Consider the following 26,530-nt stretch of genomic DNA (forward strand, 5'->3'; position numbering starts at 1 on the left):
CAGTTTCCCACTGTCTGTTAACTTATAAAGGGACACAAACACTTAGCCAATGACCGATATATCCGCACCGCAGGTCCAACGCCAAAGACGGATTAATCGGTCACAGACACAGAGCAACATAGACCTACGTGCATATACATAAAGTTCAATTTCAGTTTTGACACTTCGGTGACCTGGCGTCAGAGTGACAGCTTTTGTGTTTGACACGGCGTCGAAAAGGTTAATAAAAGTCCTCATAATCTACAAAGTAATGTATTCTTAAATAATATTTACTTTAATTATTGGCGGGGCGGGGTTTGAGGATAAGTTTCCCGCTGTCATCACAAGACATGTTGAAGTCGTTGAGCACGGCGCGCGTGCGCGCGGTGACGATGCTCGGCGCGATCACTTTGCGGTGCACGCCCATCATGAACAAAAGCACTGAAACAAATGAAATAAATTTGTCAATGGAGCATTCCATGAAATTCTAGTTCAAGTCTACCGTTTGTCCCATACAAACGCGAATTTTCTGAAGATTTGCAGGTATAAGAGTTTCCTTTTCTATGACAAATGGTCAAAAATATGCACAGAAAAATAATCGCCTGCTTTTAATGCCGAAAAAAGAGCCGCAACACAGGAAATAAAATGCGTTTGCATGGGACAGCGCGTGGAATGCTCCAATACACGGTGTAACATGAGGAAACTTATGGCATCTGACAATAGTGATAATGACTGAGAATTAATTTTACTGAAACCGATAACTTTGTCTCAATGTAATGGAATGATTAAATGAATTATTATTTTATAAATGAATTGACATAATTATTATTATAAATAAATTGACACTATTATTATTATAAATGAATTGATGCTCGTGAAGTTGACCACCCCATATCGTTTGCCCGCAAATGGCATAGCTATATCGTTTGTTCATCGTTAGTTCACGTTTGTTCAGCAGGTAAAATCGTAAGGACCCGATTCTAACATCATTTTTTTTAAAAAACAAAAGGGGGTGGCTGTCTTCACGCTAGCCACCCCAAACCACTTTTTGTAATTTTTTTTGGTCTAGATAGCAAGATATTCGTTAGTTCACGTTTGTTCAGGCATTAAAATCGTTAGGACCCGATTCCTTCATTTTTTTTTATTTTTTTAAAGTGGGGTGGCTGTCTTCACGCTAGCCACCCCACCCCGAAATCAGCCAAACTAACCATGTGAAGTCACCGAGCGACGTTAGTTCACGTTTGTTCAGGCATTAAAATCGTTAGGATCTCATTAGATTTGCCATAAAAAAATAAAATCGAAAAATTCATATATATGGGCCAGCGGAGTCAAGTAATGTGGCCTAGCAAGCAATCGACGCGGATACTAACGATTCTTTAGCTTGAATAAACTTATATAGACGATATTTAAACGATTAATGACAGTCAAGTGCCTTGCGGGCGTTCAAAAGATAATAAGAGATATCCGTAGTTTTATATTTTTTTATAATATGGGGGTGGCTGTCTTCACGCTAACCACCCCAAACCACTTTTAGTACAAAAATTTGGTCTAGTTAGCAAGATATTCGTTAGTTCACGTTTGTTCAGGCATTAAAATCGTTAGGACCCGATTCCTTAATTTTTTTTAATTTTTTCAAAGTGGGGTGGCTGTCTTCACGCTAGCCACCACACCCCGAAACCAGCCAAACTAACCATGTGAAGTCATCGAGCGACGTTAGTTCACGTTTGTTCAGGCATTTAAATCGTTAGGATCTCATTAGATTTGCTATAAAAAAATAAAATCCAAAAATTCATATATATGGGCCAGCGGAGTCAAGTAATGTGGCCTAGCAAGCAATCGACGCGGATGCTAACGATTCTTTAGCTTGAATAAACTTATATAGACGATATTTAAACGATTAATGACAGTGCCTTGCGGGCGTTCAAAAGATAATAAGAGATATCCGTAGTTTTATATTTTATTATAATATGGGGGTGGCTGTCTTCACGCTAACCACCCTAAACCACTTTTAGTACAAAAATTTGGTCTAGTTAGCAAGATATTCGTTAGTTCACGTTTGTTCAGGCATTAAAATCGTTAGGACCCGATTCCTTAATTTATTTTAATTTTTCAAAGTGGGGTGGCTGTCTTCACGCTAGCCACCACACCCCGAAACCAGCCAAACTAACCATGTGAAGTCATCGAGCGACGTTAGTTCACGTTTGTTCAGGCATTTAAATCGTTAGGATCTCATTAGATTTGCTATAAAAAAATAAAATCCAAAAATTCATATATATGGGCCAGCGGAGTCAAGTAATGTGGCCTAGCAAGCAATCGACGCGGATGCTAACGATTCTTTAGCTTGAATAAACTTATATAGACGATATTTAAACGATTAATGACAGTGCCTTGCGGGCGTTCAAAAGATAATAAGAGATATCCGTAGTTTTATATTTTATTATAATATGGGGGTGGCTGTCTTCACGCTAACCACCCTAAACCACTTTTAGTACAAAAATTTGGTCTAGTTAGCAAGATATTCGTTAGTTCACGTTTGTTCAGGCATTAAAATCGTTAGGACCCGATTCCTTAATTTATTTTAATTTTTCAAAGTGGGGTGGCTGTCTTCACGCTAGCCACCACACCCCGAAACCAGCCAAACTAACCATGTGAAGTCATCGAGCGACGTTAGTTCACGTTTGTTCAGGCATTTAAATCGTTAGGATCTCATTAGATTTGCTATAAAAAAATAAAATCCAAAAATTCATATATATGGGCCAGCCGAGGCAAGTAATGTGCCTAAGTCGACGGCTGAAAAAAATAGTCAGGATCGGGTCCTTACAATGCCACTTGCAGGACAACGTCAGCTGACCATGCTGATTCAAGATAGATAGGTCATTTGCGGGCGATCGATACAGATTTACCGGCAAAAAATAAAACTTGAAAATCTGAATTACTCAAATTCTGATACTAAGTCGCAGGCTGAAAAAAATACTCAGAAGCGGGTCCTTACGACGCCACTTGCAGGACAATGTCAGCTGACCATGCTGATTCAAGGTAGATAGGTCATTTGCGGGCGATCGAAACAGATTTACCGAAAAAAAAAAACTTGAAAATCAGAATTACTCAACTTATGCTCCTAAGTCGACGGCTGAAAAAAATAGTCAGGATCGGGTCCTTACGATGCCACTGGCAGGACAACGTCAGCTGACCATGCTGATTCAAGATAGATAGGCCAGGTGCGGGCGATCGAAACAGATTTACCGGAAAAAAATAAAACTTGAAAATCTGAATTACTCAAATTATGCTCCCAAGTCGACGGCTGAAAAAAATACTCAGAATCGGGTCCTTACGATGCCACTTGCAGAACAATGTCAGCTGACCATGCTGATTCTAGATAAATAGGTCATTTGCGGGCGATCGAAACAGATTAACCAGAAAAAAATAAAACTTGAAAATCTGAATTAGTCAAATTATGCTTTTAAATCGCAGGCTGAAAAAAATACTCAGAATCGGGTCCTTACGATGCCACTTGCAGGACAACGTCAGCAGACCATACTGATTCAAGATATATAGGTCACTTGCGGGCGTTCGAAACAGAATAACCGGAAAAAAATAAAACTTGAAAATATGAATTAGTCAAATTATGCTTTTAAATCGCAGGCTGAAAAAAATACTCAGAATCGGGTCCTTACCATGCCACTTGCAGGAAAATATCAGCTGACCATGCTGATTCAAGATAGATAGGTCATTTGCGGGCGATCGAAACAGATTTACCGGAAAAAAAAAACTTGAAAATCTGAATTACTCAAATTATGCTCCCAAGTCGACGGCTGAAAAAAATACTCAGAAGCGGGTCCTTACGACGCCACTTGCAGGACAATGTCAGCTGACCATGCTGATTCAAGGTAGATAGGTCATTTGCGGGCGTACGAAACAGATTTACCGGAAAAAAATAAAACTTGAAAATCTGAATTACTCAACTTATGCTCCTAAGTCGACGGCTGAAAAAAATAGTCAGGATCGGATCCTTACGATGCCTCTTGCAAGACAATGTCAGCTGGCCATGCTGATTCAAGATAGATAGGTCATTTGCGGGCGTACGAAACAGATTTACCGGAAAAAAATAAAACTTGAAAATCTGAATTACTCAACTTATGCTCCTAAGTCGACGGCTGGAAAAAATAGTCAGGATCGGGTCCTTACGATGCCACTTGCAGGAAAACGTCAGCTTACCATGCTGATTCAAGATAGATAGGTAGGTCATTTGCGGGCGATCGAAACAGATTTACCGGAAAAAAATAAAACTTGAAATCTAACATCATTTTTTTAAAAAAACAAAAGGGGGTGGCTGTCTTCACGCTAGCCACTCCAAACCACTTTTTGCATTTTTTTTTGGTCTAGATAGCAAGATATTCGTTAGTTCACCTTTGTTCAGGCATTAAAATCGTTAGGACCCGATTCCTTCATTTTTTTTTTAAAGTGCCTTCACGCTAGCCACCCCACCCCGAAATCAGCCAAACTAACCATGTGAAGTCATCGAGCGACGTTAGTTCACGTTTGTTCAGGCATTAAAATCGTTAGGATCTCATTAGATTTGCCATAAAAAAATTAAATCGAAAAATTCATATATATGGGCCAGCGGAGTCAAGTAATGTGGCCTAGCAAGCAATCGACGCGGATACTAACGATTCTTTAGCATGAATAAACTTATATAGACGATATTTAAGCGATAAATTACAGTGCCTTGCGGGCGTTCAAAAGATAATAAGAGATATCCGTAGTTTTATATTTTTTTAATACTATGGGGGTGGCTGTCTTCACGCTAGCCACCTCAAATCACTTTTATTATTATTTTTTGGTCTAGATAGCAAGATTTTCCTTAGTTCACGTTTGTTCAGGTATTTAAATCGTTAGGACCCGATTCCTTCATTTTTTTTATTTTTTCAAAGTGGGGTGGCTGTCTTCACGCTAGCCACCCCACCCCGAAATCAGCCATACTAACCATGTGAAGTCATCGAGCGACGTTAGTTCACGTTTGTTCAGGCATTAAAATCGTTAGGATCTCATTAGATTTGCCATAAAAAAATAAAATCTAAATTTCATATATACGGGCCAGCCGAGGCAAGTAATGTGCCTAAGTCGACGGCTGAAAAAAATACTCAGAATCGGGTCCTTACGATAGTAGAAGAGCCGGCCGCAAATTTTCTAACCGACTTGATACCACGATGAAATGCACAATGGTTTCCCATAAAAGTGATGCTAAGTCCGAATTCGATAGTCTGCCACGGCGGAACTTGCCGAAAGTACGAAAAAGAAGGCCACTTCCGGTGCGAAAAAAGGGGGCTGATTTAACCCATCTGATACCGAAATAATAGTTATGGCAGCAGTTAGAAATTTACATGTAGACACATAAAAGCGAAGTCTGCCAGTATTTTTTTTGCCGGAAGTGCTTGGCAGACGCTCTCAAAGGTGGCCAGCGGGACCCCTAATTTAACCCATCTGATACCACCATGAAACCAATTCCAGTCGGTAGGTATGAACCCTCATGTCAGGAATATATAAGTCTGCCAAGGCTTTTCCTGCCGAAACACCTTGGCAGACGAGATTATGTAAGCAAGGTCGGCATCGGTTACCCTACACTAACCCATCTGATACCACCATGAAACCAATTCCAGTCGGTAGGTACGAACCCCCATTTTAGGAATATATAAGTCTGCCAAGGTTTTTCCTGCCGAAACACCTTGGCAGACGAGATTATAAACAAGATGACCATCGGTTACCGTACACTAACCCATCTGATACCGCCATGAAACCAATTCCAGTCGGTAGGTATGAACCCTCATTTCAGGAATATATAAGTCTGCCAAGGCTTTTCCTGCCGTAACACCATGGCAGACGAGATTATGTAAGCAAGGTCGGCATCGGTTACCCTACACTAACCCATCTGATACCACCATGAAACCAATTCCAGTTGGTAGGTATGAACCCCCATTTTAGAAATATATAAGTCTGCCAAGGTTTTTCCTGCCGAAACACCTTGGCAGACGAGATTATAAGCAAGATGACCATCGGTTACCGTACAGTAACCCATCTGATACCACCATGAAACCAATTCTAGTCGGTAGGTATGAACCCTCATTTCAGGAATTTATAAGTCTGCCAAGGCCTTTCCTGCCGAAACACCTTGACAGACGAGATTATGTAAGCAGCATCCACATACGAGGGATCCGTATTTTGGGATTATACAGATTACGGACATTATTAATAACTGTAGGCTTATTTATTACTTTATGCTTATACATATTTGTATATTATTATGTTATTAATAAAATATATTTATAATTTATTAAACCTAATACATTGGGAATTCATTACCTGCTTACGGCAGTAGTAGGGATAAGTGGGTCAGTTCTGGCTCACTGAGCCAGGCCAACAGTCCCTCCCCCTTTTTTCCCTTGTTGAGGCCCTGCAACCTTGCCTTGAACCCAAACTAATGTCATTGTAGCTCGAATCTAACCTAATTTATTTTTATTGCTTTTAGAATATTTCAATTATCTACTTTTGCAAAGTTAAATGTTGAAATCTCTATTTCGAAAAATGGAATTTTAATGTGACTTTAACACGTTCACTGCGTTACGGGGGCTTTAAGCCCCGTACGATGTCATCATTCAGTGCGAAGTTAAATTTATTTTAGAAGTTAAAGGGGGAGGGGAGGGTGCACACATTTTACCACTTTGGAAGTGCCTCTCGCGCAAACTATTCAGTTTAGAAATAAATGATATTAGAAACCTCAATATCATAAGCGATAAGACCGCCTGTTGTTACCTCTATTGTCTTTTTAGGGTTCCGTACCCAAAGGGTAAAACGGGACCCTATTACTAAGACTTCGCTGTCCGTCCGTCCGTCCGTCCGTCTGTCACCAGGCTGTATCTCACGAACCGAGATAGCTAGAGTTGAAATTTTCACAGATGATGTATTTCTGTTGCCGCTATAACAACAAATAGTAAAAACAGAATAAAATAAAGATTTTAATGGGGCTCCCATACAACAAACGTGATTTTTGACCAAAGTTAAGCAACGTCGGGAGGGGTCAGTACTTGGATGGGTGACCGTTTTTTTTTGCTTTTTTTTTGTTTTTTTTTTTTGCATTATGGTACGGAATCCTTCGTGCGCAAGTCCGACTCGCACTTGCCCGGTTTTTTTATGTTATTTTCCATTTATTGTAAACTAAGTGTATGTGAGGCGTGCAATAAAAAGTATTGTATTGTATTGTATCATTTTTGAAGACCTATCCATAGATACCCCACACGTATGGGTTTAATGAAAAAGACATTTTAAGTTTCAGTTCTAAGTATGGGGGACCCCCAAAATTTATTGTTTTTTTTTTCTATTTTTGTGTTGAAATCTTAATGCGGTTCACAGAATACATCTACTTACCAAGTTTCAACAGTTCTTATAGTTTCGGAAAAAAGTGGCTGTGACATACGGACGGACAGACAGACAGACATGACAAATCTATAAGGGTTCCGTTTTTTGCCATTTGGCTACGGAACCCTAAAAAGGAGGTATTAATTCGGTTTTTTAATGTTTGATATCTCCGTCATTTTGGGATCGATTTTGAAAATTATTTTTTTAGTTGAGTTGTAACTTGTAAGTATATACATACAGATTGGTTCCGTCTTTGTCAAAACCCAGTTCTGATGGTGAGATTTATGAGGAATCGAGGGCACTCTTCAAATCTTGTAAGGGTGGTTCACGTTTGTATGGGAAAAATTCAAACTCTAGCTAGAAGAAGCGGCACCCCCTCATTTTGTTACACTTATTATGTTGACAAAATACGCCAAGCATCTTGCAATCTTAACTACAAGGGGGTGCTCAAACACATTGAAATTTTTCAAATTGTATGAAATCAAAAAAATAAATAAGTTACTATTTTTTTTATTTTTATGTAAGTAGTAGTTTTCACATTATTTGAAAGTGTGATTTAAAAGATATTATTTTGTAAGAAAATGTTTTTCTACTTCAAAACTTATACATCACATGTGCAAATAGTGTGAAACCAGATATTTTAAATAAAATTCTGAATCATAATTACTCTTTTTGTTGGGTTTCAAACAACATACAAAATTTCAACGTGGTTAAGCACCACCTTGTATAGTAGTGTTGAGTCGCTCACTCGCGAGGCACCTCATTTGTACCACTCAACTCAAAAATGTCTTACTTCACTCCTCTATTCATTTTACTCATTTACTCGCGCGCATCACAAACACCTCTTGCCACACAAATCATTCACACACTTCAAATTTCAAAAAAACTCTTATCCTTTCAAATTCACTCGCGAACCTCAAAAACTCAACGCTCCTCACAACTTGCAAAAGAGTCCCTGGATGGCACGAGGCGCTAGGTGCTCGCCTGCTCGCCGACATACAAAACTCGAAATGTCTCAAATGAAGAAAAGTTGCTTCTCTGTTGCACTTGTAAATTCCTACGTAAGTGTGACAGGGAGGCAACATGACGAACATGGATCGCGGTACGCACTCTGTATACCAGACAGGCATTTACGAAGCTTGCATATAAACAGTAATCCTTTAGTGACTAAAATATTATTGAAATATAATACTGTAGCGTACACAATATATGATCATTTCAATAAGTTTCAAGTTTATTAAATAAAAAGTAAGTATAATTTGCATAGGTAAAATAAACATGTAGATGTAAATTATAACGATTTGAATTTGCAATACTTTTTATTAACATTATTTGTAAACGACTTCGGACTGACAAATTATGATTGTGACATATTTTTATTTATTTTGTTCGTTCGTACGTCGTTGTAGCTAATTTTAGTTCTCTAATACCTAATACCTAGTGATAATTCTTATAATTATACCAAAATAACAAAATATGGACATCGTTTTCGCCATTAAATTTACCCGCGGATCTTCCTTGGTGCCTTTTGCATGAAAAAATGAAATGTAAATGTAGCCGGCGGCGTCCGGAGCGAATGGTGCTTTGTTTAATATCATATTGATGATATTACTGTTAAATTATCTGAAGTGGTAAGTTAGTCATTTCTATATAAGGTAAACGCAGCTATCAACGCCCCACCAAAAATCTGCAGGTATTGCCGACCTATTGAACTAATTAGATATGTTTTCGTTGCCTGAACTATTTCAGCGGTAGGTAGGTAAACTTCCACAAACGTTTGTTCCTTGAGTACCGGGTAGTTTTACGTTAGTTTGAGTGGTAGTCCGAAAAAAAGATGAAATACGCCAATTAAGCCGCGGGAGGCGTGTACGCAAGTCTTGTCATACTGGCGCTTGTACCTTCAAGTAAGTACGTGACTTTTCTGTTTAAGATATTTATTTTAACAATTGACTCCTGTACTTAACTATTTATTACTAAATGTGTTCTTCCTGTTGTAAATTCTTGATTTTGTATAACAATTTGTTTAAAAAAAGTCATTTACAACCATAAAACATTAAATTTTAATTGGACGGTAATGGCTTCATTTCTTTTAGTTATAGCAGCTATCAACGACCCGTAAGTCGGTAATGACCATAACATAAGGTTTAGTAACTTTTTATTAGTTAAAACTGCGAGTTAGTGCTTATATTTTTTAAGTCACATAATCACAGTGTTTTGTAGTCACAAGGTCAATTAAATAAAAAATTTAAAAAAATTGGATCGGTAATACATTTTTCTCAAACATGCAATGAAATATTGATGTTATGTTCCTTATAATAGGCTGCGAAGTATGTCGTTTCAGGTGCGGCTAGGACAAAAGGTATTTAATGGAATTTCATACAAAGCTTGCAGGCCTAGGCCGGCAAAGTCCTCTTTTTTAATTTTCATTTCACAGATATTTGTGACACAGCATCGTGGCATTCATCCATAAAAAAAAAACTAGAGGCAGTATTGGCTTTATGGTTCGTAATGACACTGCCACTACGCCTATAAAAAAAAAACAAAAAACAATGTTTGCTATAATTTGCAGTTTTATTTGTATAAAATCAACATGAACTTAATAAATAATACATTATTAACCAAATTTTATAATTTTAAATTATAAATTTAACTACACAAATAAAAACATTTAAAATATTTCATCTAAACGTTAGCGGTAAAAAGGTCTACTCAAACACGCGTAGTTACTTTTTTTTAATTGTTATGGAGGTAAAGTTGAAAAATTTTCATTCTGTTTTATTGGATTTATGGTGCGTTGTTGATTTTTTTACTTTAATATGAGTTCCGACGAAATAATGAAATTAATTGTAATCGTAGGTGTTGGAATTGGCAGCGTAAGCAGAATTGATTTTAAATAACTTGCTGCCTCTACCGCCAAGTCAAAGACGAAGTATGTATATGGTTGCTTATGGCAATTTTATTATTTGGTAAACTAAGAAAAATGGCTTACAGTTTATTAGAAACAGTTTTGTGGCATATTTTAAATGAATGTAACTACAAATTCGTCAACACTGTGGAAATTATACTTATTTACTCCATGCATAAAGCAACGATGTATGCGAAACATGATATCAATATGAAAGACTATGTAAACTTATGTGTCGAAAACGACAGTCAGACGGATACAAGGCGAAAAAATCAAAGATACATGAAAATATACGGGTAGTAAAAATACACGACTCGTGTAAAACATACGCGTGATAATGATATAGGTACGTGTTGGTTATATTTTGGGTGTAGTTTACTTTTAGTTTTTTCTATAAATGAAACTTGGGTTTCGTGGATTTTTTATTTTATTTATTTCATTGCATGTTTGAGAAAAGCACTATACATACCTTGGCGGGAAATGGGGTTGCCCGCGCTCAGACCTATCCGACCTCGCTTCGCTCGGCCGTCTATATGTCTTCGGCCGGCAACCCCTTTTGTCCCGGCCTCTGTAGTAATGTACTATTATATTCGTAATTACATATTTTATCACCGACTCATAGGAATCGGTAATAGCAACCATAAGAAAGTATTACCGATCATCGATATTACTATACTTAATTTTGTGTTAGGTATCTATATTATTATAAATACACGCGTGTACTATGAAACTAGGTAACGATATACATACTTATATAGATAAATACATCCAAGTTATACAAGTTTATGTCTGGATGTCATGAAATTTGATATATTTTTTGAGATCATAATAAATTCATGTTGATTATTTCTTAAAAGTAAAATTATTTAGCAAAGAAGTGGTCCTATTTTTATTTTTTTAAATAAAAAATAGAATAATATATAGAAGCAAATATTTGCATTTTTATTTTGTTTCACCACACCAGCCTACACCAGCAACCATATGCGTCTCACTGCTGGGCACATACTTTCTCTTATACACGATCGGAATTAGCAGCTTTAAAATCGTTAATAACCTCACAGCCATTTTTATGGGTCGGTAATAGTAACAATTGACTCAGTAACATTATAAATTATTTTCTACATCTTAATCCTTTATTTATGTATAGGCAACTTAGTAATTACCTTTTACAAACATGATATTAGCATATAAAAATGGAAAAGTGAATTTGAGGGCAACCTGTATACTTAAAAACTATGGTCGAATTTTAAACTGCCTTAAGGGGGGCGTTAATACCTTCATTTACCTTAATAATGACTTGTGAAAATATTGAATTTGTTCTCCTTAGTTTGTTAAAAATGTGGTAGTTTTATGGTTATGAAATATATCACTACATATTATGAAACAAAGTCCCCCGCCGCGTCTGTCCGTATGTGTGTTTGTTTGTATGTTCGCGATAAACTCAAAAACTACTGGACGGATTTTCATGCGGTTTTCACCTATCAATAGAGTGATTCTTCAGGAAGGTTTAGGTGTATGTATAATTTGTTAACCCGTGCGAAGCCGGAGCGGGTAGCTCTCGCTAGTGATTATTATACTTAAAACTATATCAAGTAGCAAGGAGGAGGACAAAACAATCTAACAATAAAAAAGAGCTAAATTAGAACAAGTTTCATAAAAGCAGCAAATTAAGTTACTATGTGGGATCTTTCTCCTATAAGTTCTATTCTTACCTTCTACCTCCAGAATTGCACTCCTTAATTATTATTATTTATTAATTTACAAAGGAAGTGATGAATACATAAATATGTATATTTATTAAATATTTTTGCACCGTTGGCCCGTTGGATTAATAGAATAGTCGACGCTAAAAATATGCTAGTACCTCACCTTATTTGAAGTAAGACAGTGTAACACCTCATTTTAGAAAATGAGGTACTCATACAAACTCATTTAAAATTGATGTCCTACCCATCACTATTGTATAGTTCGTTTTTTTAGCATTAGAAAGAACTTGCAAGAAGGTAAGCGATCTTAGCATGTCTTTTAATTGAAAAACGCTTTTCAAAATTCAAAAACTATTACTTATGAAAGCAGACGAATATAAATGATCGTACTAGATTAATAATTGTTACATATTTGCCGTAACTTATTTTTAAAATGTGTTTTTCAATTAAAAGACACATCAAGATTGTTTACCTAATTTCTAATGCTAAAAAAAACGAAGTATAGTTGAGATAAATTAAGAAACTTATACACCAAGTTTCTTAATTTATCTCAACTATAATCTCAATTTATCAACATAATAAGTGTAACAAAATAAGGGGGTGCCCCTTAGGAAAAAAAAAATGTTTTTTGAACCACCCTAACATATAGTGATACTGGTGGATTTTAAACAAACCAAGCATTTACATTCAGAATTGTGACATTTGATGAAGTGAAACTGCTGATGATGATCAGAATGGAACTCTTCAGCGACGCATAGCTCATGTTTGGGGATTTGTCCTCTTCGTTATGTTTGTTAAGCACGTTAGATTTTTAAGTCATATTTTCGTGAAGCTCAAGTTCTGATGATGGGATCCATAAGGAATCGAGGGAACTCTACAAATCTTAATGGCATTGTATAGTGACTCTTGTATTTTCATCAGGCAAACAAGGATTTACATTAAGAACAGTGGCATTTGATGAAGTGGTATTGCTGATGGTGATCAGAACGGAACTCCTCGACGACTTGTCTTTTTCTAATTGATTGTTAAGCAAGTTACCCCACTGGCAAAACAAGCAAGATTTTGAATTCGACTTCTACCTGAACCTGGACCCGGACGCGGACCCGGACTCGAGATCGCGAATTCGGACACGGACCCGTTTTCTATTTGGTTGGTGTAAATGGTGTAAATGGAGTTGGTGAATTTTTTGATTAATTCGGGCGAAAACTGGAAGGTTAGGTATCATAAAATGTTCATGAAGAGAAATTGTAAGAGATGGTATCATTACCAACAACTGTGGAAAATACTGTTTAGTTACTCTTTATTTAAAAAAAGCAAAATCAAATTGCATGATTTCATTCGTTTTCTCCACTGTACACAGAATAAGTAATGATATTTATACTAGACAAAAAAATTCAAAATCGCTCTCCTTCTTGATGCGACTGGCAAATCATATTACTTTTTGGAAACCGGGTTTTTTAACCTAATTAGACCCCCGCTGAATCCGATCCGGTTGCTCGATCGAAATCTTGACCGGAAGTGAGATATTTGACATTAAAGGTCCGTTTTTTTCGTTTTTCGTAAATAACTCTTAAACGGTGGTGTATAGCAAAAAATGTTCTATTACATAAGTAATATGCATAAAATTGCCTACAAGAAAGATTCAGTACAATTTTTCGCTAGGATCAATATTAAAAGAGATTTTAACGCGGGAAATTTAATTATAATCACTTCTAAGGTCCCGTTTTTTAGGTTTTCGTAAATAACTCATAAACGGTGGCCAATATCAAAAATGTTGTTAGACGTTAATAATCTACACAAAATTTTGAACAAAAAAGATTCAGTACACTTTTTGCAGGGATCAATATTTAAAAAGATAATAAAGAGGGAAAATTAATTATACTAAATTCTAAGGTTCCTTGTTTTTATTTTTTCGTTAATAATTTGAAAAGTAAAAAATCTTATACATAAATAATAAACGTAAAATTTCCTACAAGAAACATGCAGTACACTTTTCGCTAGGATCAATATTTAAAAAGACAAAGCAGCGGGTAAGTTAATTATACTCACTTTTAAAGTCCCTTTTTAGTTTTTTTGTAAATAACTCGTAAACGGTGTCCCATAGCGAAATAGGTTTTGAAGAATAAATTATCTACATAAAATTTCCTCCAAAAAACATCTAGAACACTTTTCTCTAGGATCAATATTTCAAGCGATATTAAAGGAAGAAAGTTAATTACAATCAGTTCACAGGTCACTTTTTTTTAGTTTTTCGTAAATAACTCGTAAACGGTGGCCCGTTGCAAAACAATATTCTACATAAATATTAAACATAAAATTGTCCACAAAAAAGGTTCTGTACACTTTTTCGCTACGATCAATATTTAAAGAGGTATTAAAGGGGGTAAGTTAATTATAATTAATTTCCAGGTTCCTATTTTTAGGTTTACGTCTATATAGGTAAAGAACTATTTTATTTTAATTTTATTTTCAAAATTTAGACCCAGTAGTTTCGGAGATAAAGGGGGGGGTGGTATTTTTTTGTATTTTAATGTTTTATTTTGGGGAAGGGGGCTTTATCTCCGATACTACTGGGTCTAAAATTTTGAAAAGATATACAGAATAGAATCTATAGATGACAGGAAAACCTATTTGAATTATGCAGTCAAGCGCGAGTCGGACATTACTTAGTTTTTGAACCGATCCCTACAGGTTTTTTAAAGGCAATTCACTCGCGTTTAACATATATAAAATACACTGTTAAAAATTGGGTAATGTACGGAACCCTTGCAACGCGAGTCCGACTGGCGCTTGGCCGGTTTTTATTCATTTTGAGGTACGGAACCCTAAAAAGAGAAAAGTGTTCCATATGTCTTTCGTAGAAAATTTTATATCGATTATTTATTTACAAGAATATTAAGAACTTATTTTGCTATGAGCCTTATTTTACGAGTCATTTGCGAAATCATAAAAATAGGGACCTGGAAATTGATTATAATTAACTTACCCCCTTTAATACCTCTTTAAATATTGATCGTAGCGAAAAAGTGTACAGAACCTTTTTTGTGGACACTTTTATGTTTAATATTTATGTAGAATATTGTTTTGCAACGGGCCACCGTTTACGAGTTATTTACGAAAAACTAAAAAAGTGTGACCTGTGAACTGATTGTAATTAACTTTCTTCCTTTAATATCGCTTGAAATATTGATCCTAGAGAAAAGTGTTCTAGATGTTTTTTGGAGGAAATTTTATGTAGATAATTTACTCTTAAAAACCTATTTCGCTATGGGACACCGTTTACGAGTTATTTACAAAAAACTAAAAAGGGACTTTAAAATTGATTATAATTAACTTACCCGCTGCTTTGTCTTTTTAAATATTGATCCTAGCGAAAAGTGTTCTGCATGTTTCTTGTAGGAAATTTTACGTTTATTATTTATGTATAAGATTTTTGTTTTGCTATGAGTCATACTTTTCAAATTATTAACGAAAAAATAAAAACAAGGAACCTTAGAATTTATTATAATTAACTTTCCCTCTTTATTATCTTTTTAAATATTGATCCCTGCGAAAAGTATACTGAATCTTTTTTGTTAAAAATTTTGTGTAGATTATTAACGTCTAACAACATTTTTTGATATTGGCCACCGTTTATGAGTTATTTAAGAAAACCTAAAAAACGGGACCTTAGAACTGATTATAATTAAATTTCCCGCGTTAAAATCTCTTTGAATATAGATCCTAGCGAAAAATTGTACTGAATCTTTCTTGTAGGCAATTTTATGCAGAATACTTATGTAATGGAACATTTTTTGCTATGTGCCACCGTTTAAGAGTTATTTACGAAAAACGAAAAAAAGGGACCTTTAATATCAAATATCTCACTTCCGGTCAAGATTTCGATCGAGCAACTGGCAAATTCGGATTCAGCGGGGTCTAATTAGGTTAAAAAATCCGGTTGCCAAAAAGTTATATGCTTTGCCCGTCGAAATCGATTTTATGAAAAATATGACCAGTCTAATTACTATATATGTTCAGAATATTATTTGAATAAACTTAGGATAGGATACTTAGGATAGGAAATAAAATGTGTGTTTTTATATCTTTAAACCCAATTACTAAGTAGACTGCACATACATTAAAGTCACATTAAAATTCCATTTTGCGAAATAGAGATTTCAACCTTTAACTTTGCAAAAGTAGATAATTGAAATATTCTAAAAGCAATAAAAATAGTTTAGGTTAGATTCGAGCTACAATGACATTAGTTTGGGTTCAAGGCAAGGTTGCAGGGCCTCAACAAGGGAAAAAAGGGGGAGGGACTGTTGGCCTGGCTCAGTGAGCCAGAACTGACCCACTTATCCCTACTACTGCCGTAAGCAGGTAATGAATTCCCAATGTATTAAGTTTAGGTTTAATAAATTATAAATATATTTTATTAATAACATAATAATATACAAATATGTATAAGCATAAAGTAATAAATGAGCCTACAGCTATTAATAATGTCCGTAATCTGTATAATCCCAAAATACGGATCCCTCGTATGTGGATACTGCTTACATAATCTCGTCTGTCAAGGTGTTTCGGCAGGAAAGGCCTTGGCAGACTTATAAATTCCTGAAATGAGGGTTCATACCTACCGACTAGAATTGGTTTCATGGTGGTATCAGATGGGTTACTGTACGGTAACCGATGGTCATCTTGCTTATAATCTCGTCTGCCAAGGTGTTTCGGCAGGAAAAACCTTGGCAGACTTATATATTTCTAAAATGGGGGTTCATACCTACCAACTGGAATTGGTTTCATGGTGGTATCAGATGGGTTAGTGTAGGGTAACCGATGCCGACCTTGCTTACATAATCTCGTCTGCCATGGTGTTACGGCAGGAAAAGCCTTGGCAGACTTATATATTCCTGAAATGAGGGTTCATACCTACCGACTGGTATTGGTTTCATGGCGGTATCAGATGGGTTAGTGTACGGTAACCGATGGTCATCTTGTTTATAATCTCGTCTGCCAAGGTGTTTCGGCAGGAAAAACCTTGGCAGACTTATATATTCCTAAAATGGGGGTTCGTACCTACCGACTGGAATTGGTTTCATGGTGGTATCAGATGGGTTAGTGTAGGGTAACCGATGCCGACCTTGCTTACATAATCTCGTCTGCCAAGGTGTTTCGGCAGGAAAAGCCTTGGCAGACTTATATATTCCTGACATGAGGGTTCATACCTACCGACTGGAATTGGTTTCATGGTGGTATCAGATGGGTTAAATTAGGGGTCCCGCTGGCCACCTTTGAGAGCGTCTGCCAAGCACTTCCGGCAAAAAAAATACTGGCAGACTTCGCTTTTATGTGTCTACATGTAAATTTCTAACTGCTGCCATAACTATTATTTCGGTATCAGATGGGTTAAATCAGCCCCCTTTTTTCGCACCGGAAGTGGCCTTCTTTTTCGCACTTTCGGCAAGTTCCGCCGTGGCAGACTATCGAATTCGGACTTAGCATCACTTTTATGGGAAACCATTGTGCATTTCATCGTGGTATCAAGTCGGTTAGAAAATTTGCGGCCGGCTCTTCTACTACGATGCCACTTGCAGGACAATCTCAGCAGACCATACTGATCCAAGATAGATAGGTCATTTGCGGGCGATCAAAACAGCTTTGCCGGAAAAAAATTAAACTTGAAAATCTGAATTACTCAAATTATGCTCCCAAGTCGACGGCTGAATAAAATACTCAGAATCGGGTCCTTACGATGCCACGTGCAGAACAATGTCAGCTGACCATGCTGATTCTAGATAGATAAGTCATTTGCGGGCGATCGAAACAGATTACCCAGAAAAAAATAAAACTTGAAAATCTGAATTAGTCAAATTATGCTTTTAAATCGCAGGCGGAAAAAATACTCAGAATCGGGTCCTTACGATGCCACTTGAAGGACAATGTCAGCTGACCATGATGATTCAAGATAGATAGGTCATTTGCGGGCGATCGAAACAGATTAACCGGAAAAAAATAAAACTTGAAAATCTGAATTACTCAACTTATGCTCCTAAGTCGACGGCTGAAAAAAATAGTCAGAATCGGGTCCTTACGATGCCCTTTTCAGGACAACGTCAGAAGACTATACTGATTCAAGATAGATTGGTCATTTGCGGGCTTTCGAAACAGATTAACCAGAAAAAAATAAAACTTGAAAATCTGTATAACTCAACTTACGCTCCTAAGTCGACGGCTGAAAAAAATTTTCAGAATCGGGTCCTTACGATGCCACTTGCAGAACAACGTCAGCAGACTATACTGATTCAAGATAGATAGGTCATTTGCGGGCGTTCAAAACAGCTTTGCCGGAAAAAATTAAAACTTGAAAATCTGAATTACTTAACTTACGCTACTAAGTCGCAGGCTGAAAAAAATACTCAGAATCGGGTCCTTACGAGGCCACTTGCAGGACAACATCAACAGACTATACTGATTCAAGATAGATAGGTCATTTGCGGGCGATCGAAACAGATTAACCGGAAAAAATAAAACTTGAAAATCTGAATTAGTCAAATTATGCTTTTAAATCGCAGGCTGAAAAAAATACTTAGAATCGGGTCCTTACAATGCCACTTGCAGGAAAACGTCAGCTGACCATGCTGAGTCAAGATAGATAGGTCATTTGCGGGCGATCGAAACAGATTTACCGGAAAAAAATAAAACTTTAAAATCTGAATTACTCAACTTATGCTCCTAAGTCGACGGCTGAAAACAATACTCAGAATCGGGTCCATACGATGCCACTTGCAGAACAATGTCACCTGACCATGCTGATTCAAGATAGATAGGTCATTTGCGGGCGATCGAAACAGATTAACCAGAAAAAAATAAAACTTGAAAATCTGAATTAGTCAAATTATGCTTTTAAATCTCAGGCTGAAAAAAATACTCAGAATCGGGTCCTTACGATGCCACTTGCAGGACAACCTCAGCAGACCATACTGATCCAAGATAGGTCATTTGCGGGCGATCGAAACAGATTTACCGGAAAAAAATAAAACTTGAAAATCTGAATTACTCAAATTATGATACTAAGTCGCAGGCTGAAAAAAATACTCAGAATCGGGTCCTTACGATGCCACTTGCAGGACGACGTCAGCAGACGATACTGATTCAAGATAAATAGGTCATTTGCGGGCGATCGAAACAGATTAACCGGAAAAAAATAAAACTTGAAAATCTGAATTACTCAAATTATGCTTTTAAATCTCAGGCTGAAAAAAATACTCAGAATCGGGTCCTTACGATGCCACTTGCAGGACAATGTCAGCTGACCATGCTGATTCAAGATAGATAGGTCATTTGCGGGCGATCGAAACAGCTTTTGCTTCAGCTTTTACCATGCTGATTCTGAGTATTTTTGTTAGTCGTCGACTGAGGAGCATAATTTGAGTCATTCAGATTTTCAAATTTTAATTTTTTCCGGCAAATCTGTTTCGATCGCCCGCAAATGACCTATCTATCTTGCATCAGTATGGTCTGCTGACTTCGTCCTGCAAGTGGCATCGTTAGGACCCGATTCTGAGTATTTTTTTCAGCCTGCGACATAGTATCATAATTTGAGTAATTCAGATTTTCAAGTTTTATTTTTTTCCGGTAAATCTGTTTCGATTGCCCGCAAATGACCTATTAATCTTGCATCAGTATGGTCTGCTGACGTCGTCCTGCCAGTGGCATCGTATGGACCCGATTCTGATTTTTTTTTTCAGCCTGCGATTTAAAAGCATAATTTGACTAATTCATATTTTCAAGTTTTATTTTTTTCCGGTTATTCTGTTTCGAACGCCCGCAAGTGACCTATATATCTTGAATCAGTATGGTCTGCTGACGTTGTCCTGCAAGTGGCATCGTAAGGACCCGATTCTGAGTATTTTTTTCAGCCTGCGATTTAAAAGCATAATTTGAGTCATTCAGATTTTCTAGTTTTAATTTTTTCCGGCAAATCTGTTTCGATCGCCCGCAAATGACCTATCTATCTTGCATCAGTATGGTCTGCTGACGTCGTCCTGCAAGTGGCATCGTAAGGACCCGATTCTGAGTATTTTTTTCAGCCTGCGACTTAGTATCATAATTTGAGTAATTCAGATTTTCAAGTTTTATTTTTTTCCGGTAAATCTATTTCGATCGCCCGCAAATGACCTATCTTGGATCAGTATGGTCTGCTGAGGTTGTCCTGCAAGTGGCATCGTAAGGACCCGATTCTGAGTATTTTTTTCAGCCTGCGACTTAGTATCATAATTTGAGTAATTCAGATTTTCAAGTTTTATTTTTTTCCGGTAAATCTGTTTCGATCGCCCGCAAATGACCTATCTTGGATCAGTATGGTCTGCTGAGGTTGTCCTGCAAGTGGCATCGTTAGGACCCGATTCTGAGTATTTTTTTCAGCCTGCGACTTAGTATCATAGTTTGAGTAATTCAGATTTTCAAGTTTTATTTTTTTCCGGTAAATCTGTTTCGATTGCCCGTAAATGGCCTATCTATCTTGAATCAGCATGGTCAGCTGACATTGTTCTGCAAGTGGCATCGTAAGGACCCGATTCTGAGTATTTTTTCAGCCTGAGATTTAAAAGCATAATTTGACTAATTCAGATTTTCAAGTTTTATTTTTTTCCGGCAAAGCTGTTTTGATCGCCCGCAAATGACCTATCTATCTTGAATTAGTATAGTCTGTTGACGTTGTCCTGCAAGTGGCATCGTAAGGACCCGATTTTGAGTATTTTTTCAGCCGTCGACTTAGAAGCGTAAGTCGAGTTATTCAGATTTTCAAGTTTTAATTTTTTCCGGCAAAGCTGTTTTGATCGCCCGCAAATGACCTATCTATCTTGAATCAGTGTAGTCTGTTGATGTTGTCCTGCAAGTGGCATCGTAAGGACCCGATTCTGAGTATTTTTTTCAGCCGTCGACTTAGAAGCGTAAGTCGAGTTATTCAGATTTTCAAGTTTTAATTTTTTCCGGCAAAGCTGTTTTGATCGCCCGCAAATGACCTATCTATCTTGAATCAGTATAGTCTGTTGACGTTGTCCTGCAAGTGGCATCGTATGGACCCGATTCTAAGTATTTTTTTCAGCCGTCGACTTAGAAGCGTAAGTCGAGTTATTCAGATTTTCAAGTTTTAATTTTTTCCGGCAAAGCTGTTTTGATCGCCCGCAAATGACCTATCTATCTTGAATCAGTATAGTCTGTTGACGTTGTCCTGCAAGTGGCATCGTAAGGACCCGATTCTGAGTATTTTTTTCAGCCTGCGACTTAGGAGCGTAAGTTGAGTTATACAGATTTTCAAGTTTTATTTTTTTCTGGTTAATCTGTTTCGAACGCCCGCAAATGACTAATCTATCTTGAATCAGTATAGTCTTCTGACGGTGTCCTGAAAGTAGCATCGTAAGGACCCGATTCTGAATATTTTTTTCAGCCGTCGACTTAGGAGCGTAAGTCGAGTTATTCAGATTTTCAAGTTTTAATTTTTTCCGGCAAAGCTGTTTTGATCGCCCGCAAATGACCTATCTATCTTGGATCAGTATGGTCTGCTGAGGTTGTCCTGCAAGTGGCATCGTAAGGACCCGATTCTGAGTATTTTTTTCAGCCGTCGACTTAGGCACATTACTTGCCTCGGCTGGCCCGTATATATGAAATTTAGATTTAATTTTTTTATGGCAAATCTAATGAGATCCTAACGATTTTAATGCCTGAACAAACGTGAACTAACGTCGCTCGATGACTTCACATGGTTAGTATGGCTGATTTCGGGGTGGGGTGGCTAGCGTGAAGACAGCCACCCCACTTTGAAAAAATAAAAAAAATTAGGGAATCGGGTCCCAACGATTTAAATACCTGAACAAACGTGAACTAAGGAATATCTTGCTATCTAGACCAAAAATTATAATAAAAGTGATTTGAGGTGGCTAGCGTGAAGACAGCCACCCCCATAGTATTAAAGAAATATAAAACTACGGATATCTCTTATTATCTTTTGAACGCCCGCAAGGCACTGTAATTTTTCGCTTAAATATCGTCTATATAAGTTTATTCATGCTAAAGAATCGTTAGTATCCGCGTCGATTGCATGCTAGGCCACATTACTTGACTCCGCTGGCCCATATATATGAATTTTTCGATTTTATTTTTTTATGGCAAATCTAATGAGATCCTAACGATTTTAATGCCTGAATAAACGTGAACTAACGAATATCTTGGTATCTAGACCAAAAAAAAATACAAAAAGTGGTTTGGGGTGGCTAGCGTGAAGACAGCCACCCCCTTTTGTTTTAAAAAAAAAATGATGTTAGATTTCAAGTTTTATTTTTTTCCGGTAAATCTGTTTCGATCGCCCGCAAATGACCTACCTATCTATCTTGAATCAGCATGGTAAGCTGACGTTTTCCTGCAAGTGGCATCGTAAGGACCCGATCCTGACTATTTTTTCCAGCCGTCGACTTAGGAGCATAAGTTGAGTAATGCAGATTTTCAAGTTTTATTTTTTTCCGGTAAATCTGTTTCGTACGCACGCAAATGACCTATCTATCTTGAATCAGCATGGTCAGCTGACATTGTCCTGCAAGTGGCATCGTAAGGACCCGATTCTGAGTATTTTTTTCAGCCTGAGATTTAAAAGCATAATTTGACTAATTCAGATTTTCAAGTTTTATTTTTTTCTGGTTAATCTGTTTCGATCGTCCGCAAATGACCTATTTATCTAGAATCAGCATGGTCAGCTGACATTGTTCTACAAGTGGCATCGTAAGGACCCGATTCTGAGTATTTTTTTCAGCCGTCGACTTGGGAGCATAATTTGAGTAATTCAGATTTTCAAGTTTTATTTTTTTCCGGTAAATCTGTTTCGATCGCCCGCACCTGGCCTATCTATCTTGAATCAGCATGGTCAGCTGACGTTGTCCTGCCAGTGGCATCGTAAGGACCCGATCCTGACTATTTTTTTCAGCCGTCGACTTAGGAGCATAAGTTGAGTAATTCTGATTTTCAAGTTTTTTTTTTTTCGGTAAATCTGTTTCGATCGCCCGCAAATGACCTATCTACCTTGAATCAGCATGGTCAGCTGACATTGTCCTGCAAGTGGCATTGTAAGGACCCGATCCTGACTATTTTTTTCAGCCGTCGACTTAGGCACATTACTTGCCTCGGCTGGCCCATATATATGAATTTTTGGATTTTATTTTTTTATAGCAAATCTAATGAGATCCTAACGATTTAAATGCCTGAACAAACGTGAACTAACGTCGCTCGATGACTTCACATGGTTAGTTTGGCTGGTTTCGGGGTGTGGTGGCTAGCGTGAAGACAGCCACCCCACTTTGAAAAAATTAAAAAAAATTAAGGAATCGGGTCCTAACGATTTTAATGCCTGAACAAACGTGAACTAACGAATATCTTGCTAACTAGACCAAATTTTTGTACTAAAAGTGGTTTGGGGTGGTTAGCGTGAAGACAGCCACCCCCATATTATAAAAAAATATAAAACTACGGATATCTCTTATTATCTTTTGAACGCCCGCAAGGCACTCATTAATCGTTTAAATATCGTCTATATAAGTTTATTCAAGCTAAAGAATCGTTAGTATCCGCGTCGATTGCTTGCTAGGCCACATTACTTGACTCCGCTGGCCCATATATATGAATTTTTGGATTTTATTTTTTTATAGCAAATCTAATGAGATCCTAACGATTTAAATGCCTGAACAAACGTGAACTAACGTCGCTCGATGACTTCACATGGTTAGTTTGGCTGGTTTCGGGGTGTGGTGGCTAGCGTGAAGACAGCCACCCCACTTTGAAAAAATTAAAAAAAATTAAGGAATCGGGTCCTAACGATTTTAATGCCTGAACAAACGTGAACTAACGAATATCTTGCTAACTAGACCAAATTTTTGTACTAAAAGTGGTTTGGGGTGGTTAGCGTGAAGACAGCCACCCCCATATTATAAAAAAATATAAAACTACGGATATCTCTTATTATCTTTTGAACGCCCGCAAGGCACTCATTAATCGTTTAAATATCGTCTATATAAGTTTATTCAAGCTAAAGAATCGTTAGTATCCGCGTCGATTGCTTGCTAGGCCACATTACTTGACTCCGCTGGCCCATATATATGAATTTTTTGATTTTATTTTTTTATGGCAAATCTAATGAGATCCTAACGATTTTAATGCCTGAACAAACGTGAACTAACGTCGCTCGGTGACTTCACATGGTTAGTTTGGCTGATTTCGGGGTGGGGTGGCTAGCGTGAAGACAGCCACCCCACTTTAAAAAAATAAAAAAGAATTGAGGAATCGGGTCCTAACGATTTTAATGCCTGAACAAACGTGAACTAACGAATATCTTGCTATCTAGACCAAAAAAAATTACAAAAAGTGGTTTGGGGTGGCTAGCGTGAAGACAGCCACCCCCTTTTGTTTTTAAAAAAAAATGATGTTAGAATCGGGTCCTTACGATTTTACCTGCTGAACAAACGTGAACTAACGATGAACAAACGATATAGCTATGCCATTTGCGGGCAAACGGTATGGGGTGGTCAACTTCACGAGCATAATGAATTGACATAATTAGTTATTGTATCGCTTAGTGTTAGTATGATTCACGACAGCTTAAATTTGATTATTAATATTTGACATCATTGCATTATATAAACAAGTATAGCATTTAAATTCGTATTGATTATTATTAGTGTTAAATAGATTCCATAATTATTATTTACTATGATGAAACTAACTAATTAAGCAATACGTGTAATATGTTTTGTAAGGTAACTTTAAGTATTTAGCTATTAAGGTTAACTTGCCATACCCTATTCAGGGTCCATGTTGTACAATTCAATTTAAAATACCATCTGTAAATACCATGGAATGCAATAAATAAATGAAATGAAATGAAATGAAACCGAATAATTTTAACCACGCATTTCTGAGGTCATAAGAAGTAAAAAAATTAATATAAGTATAAGTCAATTTCGCCAAAAAAAAATTTTTTTTTGTTGTTTTGTTTTTTCAATTTTTTGAATGTATTTGTTCATAAAAAATAAATGTTATTGGTAAACTTGTCACTTAACATTGATTTTTACAATTTTTTTTCGTAAAACCTACATTTTGCAAAGTGTTACTGGTCACTTTTTGACATCTATCAATAAGGATATTTAGACTACGTCCCATAGCAGCAACATCACCATCAAAAAGGCCTCGTACACTATGTAACAATAAAAACTTGTTTTTTTTTTTTAATTAATAATATCTCTGAAACTAGGCGAATTTCAAAATAGTTTATAGGACATTTTTGTCTCTAAATATGATTAGGTATACGCTGTTAAAATTATTCGGTTTACTCATGTTACACCGTGTATATATTACTGAAATTTTATCAGCAGGCAACTGAATAAAATAAACACAACAACAAAGAAGAAGAAAGATTAATCCAATTTTTAATTTGAAATCACATATTTGTTTTTTGGCCACCAATAGTTAATAGTTTCATAGAAGTTTGATGTTTAAAATAACACTTGCACTGCATGTGCTATCGAAATTAAATCATCAAGAAGAAAATTTTATCTTATAGACTTGTTAATAATCGTTCAAAGGAATTTTGCTTGTCTTATTCCTTGACTCAGACTTAAACTTACCTAAAAATGTAGAAGTGAAAGCGAAGAAAGGGTGGTTCCACAAGGACTGAGTTAGTGAGACTACTGGAGTCAACGGGTCTGTCAGCCAGTGCCACGCCGCGATCGCTGTACACACAGACACCACTGCCAGCAAGACTGCAAAAAAGGTATGAGAATTTCAAGTGTTGTAATAAAATATGGTTATAAAAACTTATGTGGCTTGAATGATACTTACTTCGCCACCTAGTCGTCGCCGGTTGCAAACATGCTATTACTTCAGTCAGTCGTCGTTCAAACGCTTTCAGATCTGTGAAATGTAAACACAAAAAACGCTTATTCGAAATTAATTTAATGACACAACAAATTTTAAAAGGGTATCTGTTCATTGATATGCTTTATAAAATCAAAGATTTACTTGTATACGCATGACCTTACAGTATTTTTAGCCGGCTTAACAGTAAAAATTAAAGGTCCGACTTGACAAAGATACTTTGGTCGAATGGCTAAGTTTGAGACTTACCATCGCACGCTGTTTGTTCGAGAGACATTTTACAGTATTTAATCTATTACTGTGTGATTTTAGTACCACTACATATTGTGAAGAATAAGAAAAATTACGAGTTTTCACGCGTAAAGATTAATCTCAATGAAAAGCAATATCAATATGCCAAATTGTATTTGACAGTGACACTGACAGTCGTGGCATGACATGTGTTTTTACAGGTCTACCTACTTGAAGAATAATGTGCTCGTTTGTAAAGCATGCTATTCAATACGCTACATTCACTTCGCGGTTTGTTATCGCCTTGTATAAGGCAGCGTCACTTTCGTTCGCCATCCATATTAAGAAAAGAGATACAGATATTTCGGCATTGAGTGTATTTATAGTTGGTCAAGCA

At 36.7% G+C, this 26,530-nt stretch overlaps 2 protein-coding genes and 1 long non-coding RNA gene across 3 annotated transcripts in view; 1 reads left to right on the forward strand and 2 right to left on the reverse strand.

The window, feature by feature from the left end:
* Nucleotides 1-26,530, forward strand: part of LOC134668824 (uncharacterized) — a 197,160-nt gene that overhangs the window by 116,969 nt on the left and 53,661 nt on the right. The window lies entirely within an intron of this gene.
* Nucleotides 237-26,316, reverse strand: LOC134668515 (nuclear envelope phosphatase-regulatory subunit 1 homolog). Its single transcript, XM_063525961.1, has 4 exons — nt 26,152-26,316; nt 25,867-25,938; nt 25,653-25,787; nt 237-420 (listed from the first exon to the last, which is right to left on the reverse strand). Exons 1-4 carry the CDS (start codon nt 26,177-26,179, stop codon nt 275-277), a joined length of 381 nt encoding a protein of 126 aa, XP_063382031.1. The 5' UTR covers nt 26,180-26,316; the 3' UTR covers nt 237-274.
* On the reverse strand, nt 4,303-4,874 carry LOC134668697 (uncharacterized). Its single transcript, XR_010098818.1, has 2 exons — nt 4,762-4,874; nt 4,303-4,444 (listed from the first exon to the last, which is right to left on the reverse strand). It is a non-coding gene; the product is annotated as an uncharacterized LOC134668697 (long non-coding RNA).

The sequence above is a fragment of the Cydia fagiglandana genome, chromosome 11, assembly GCF_963556715.1.
Source record: "Cydia fagiglandana chromosome 11, ilCydFagi1.1, whole genome shotgun sequence".
Classification (NCBI taxonomy): domain Eukaryota; kingdom Metazoa; phylum Arthropoda; class Insecta; order Lepidoptera; family Tortricidae; genus Cydia; species Cydia fagiglandana.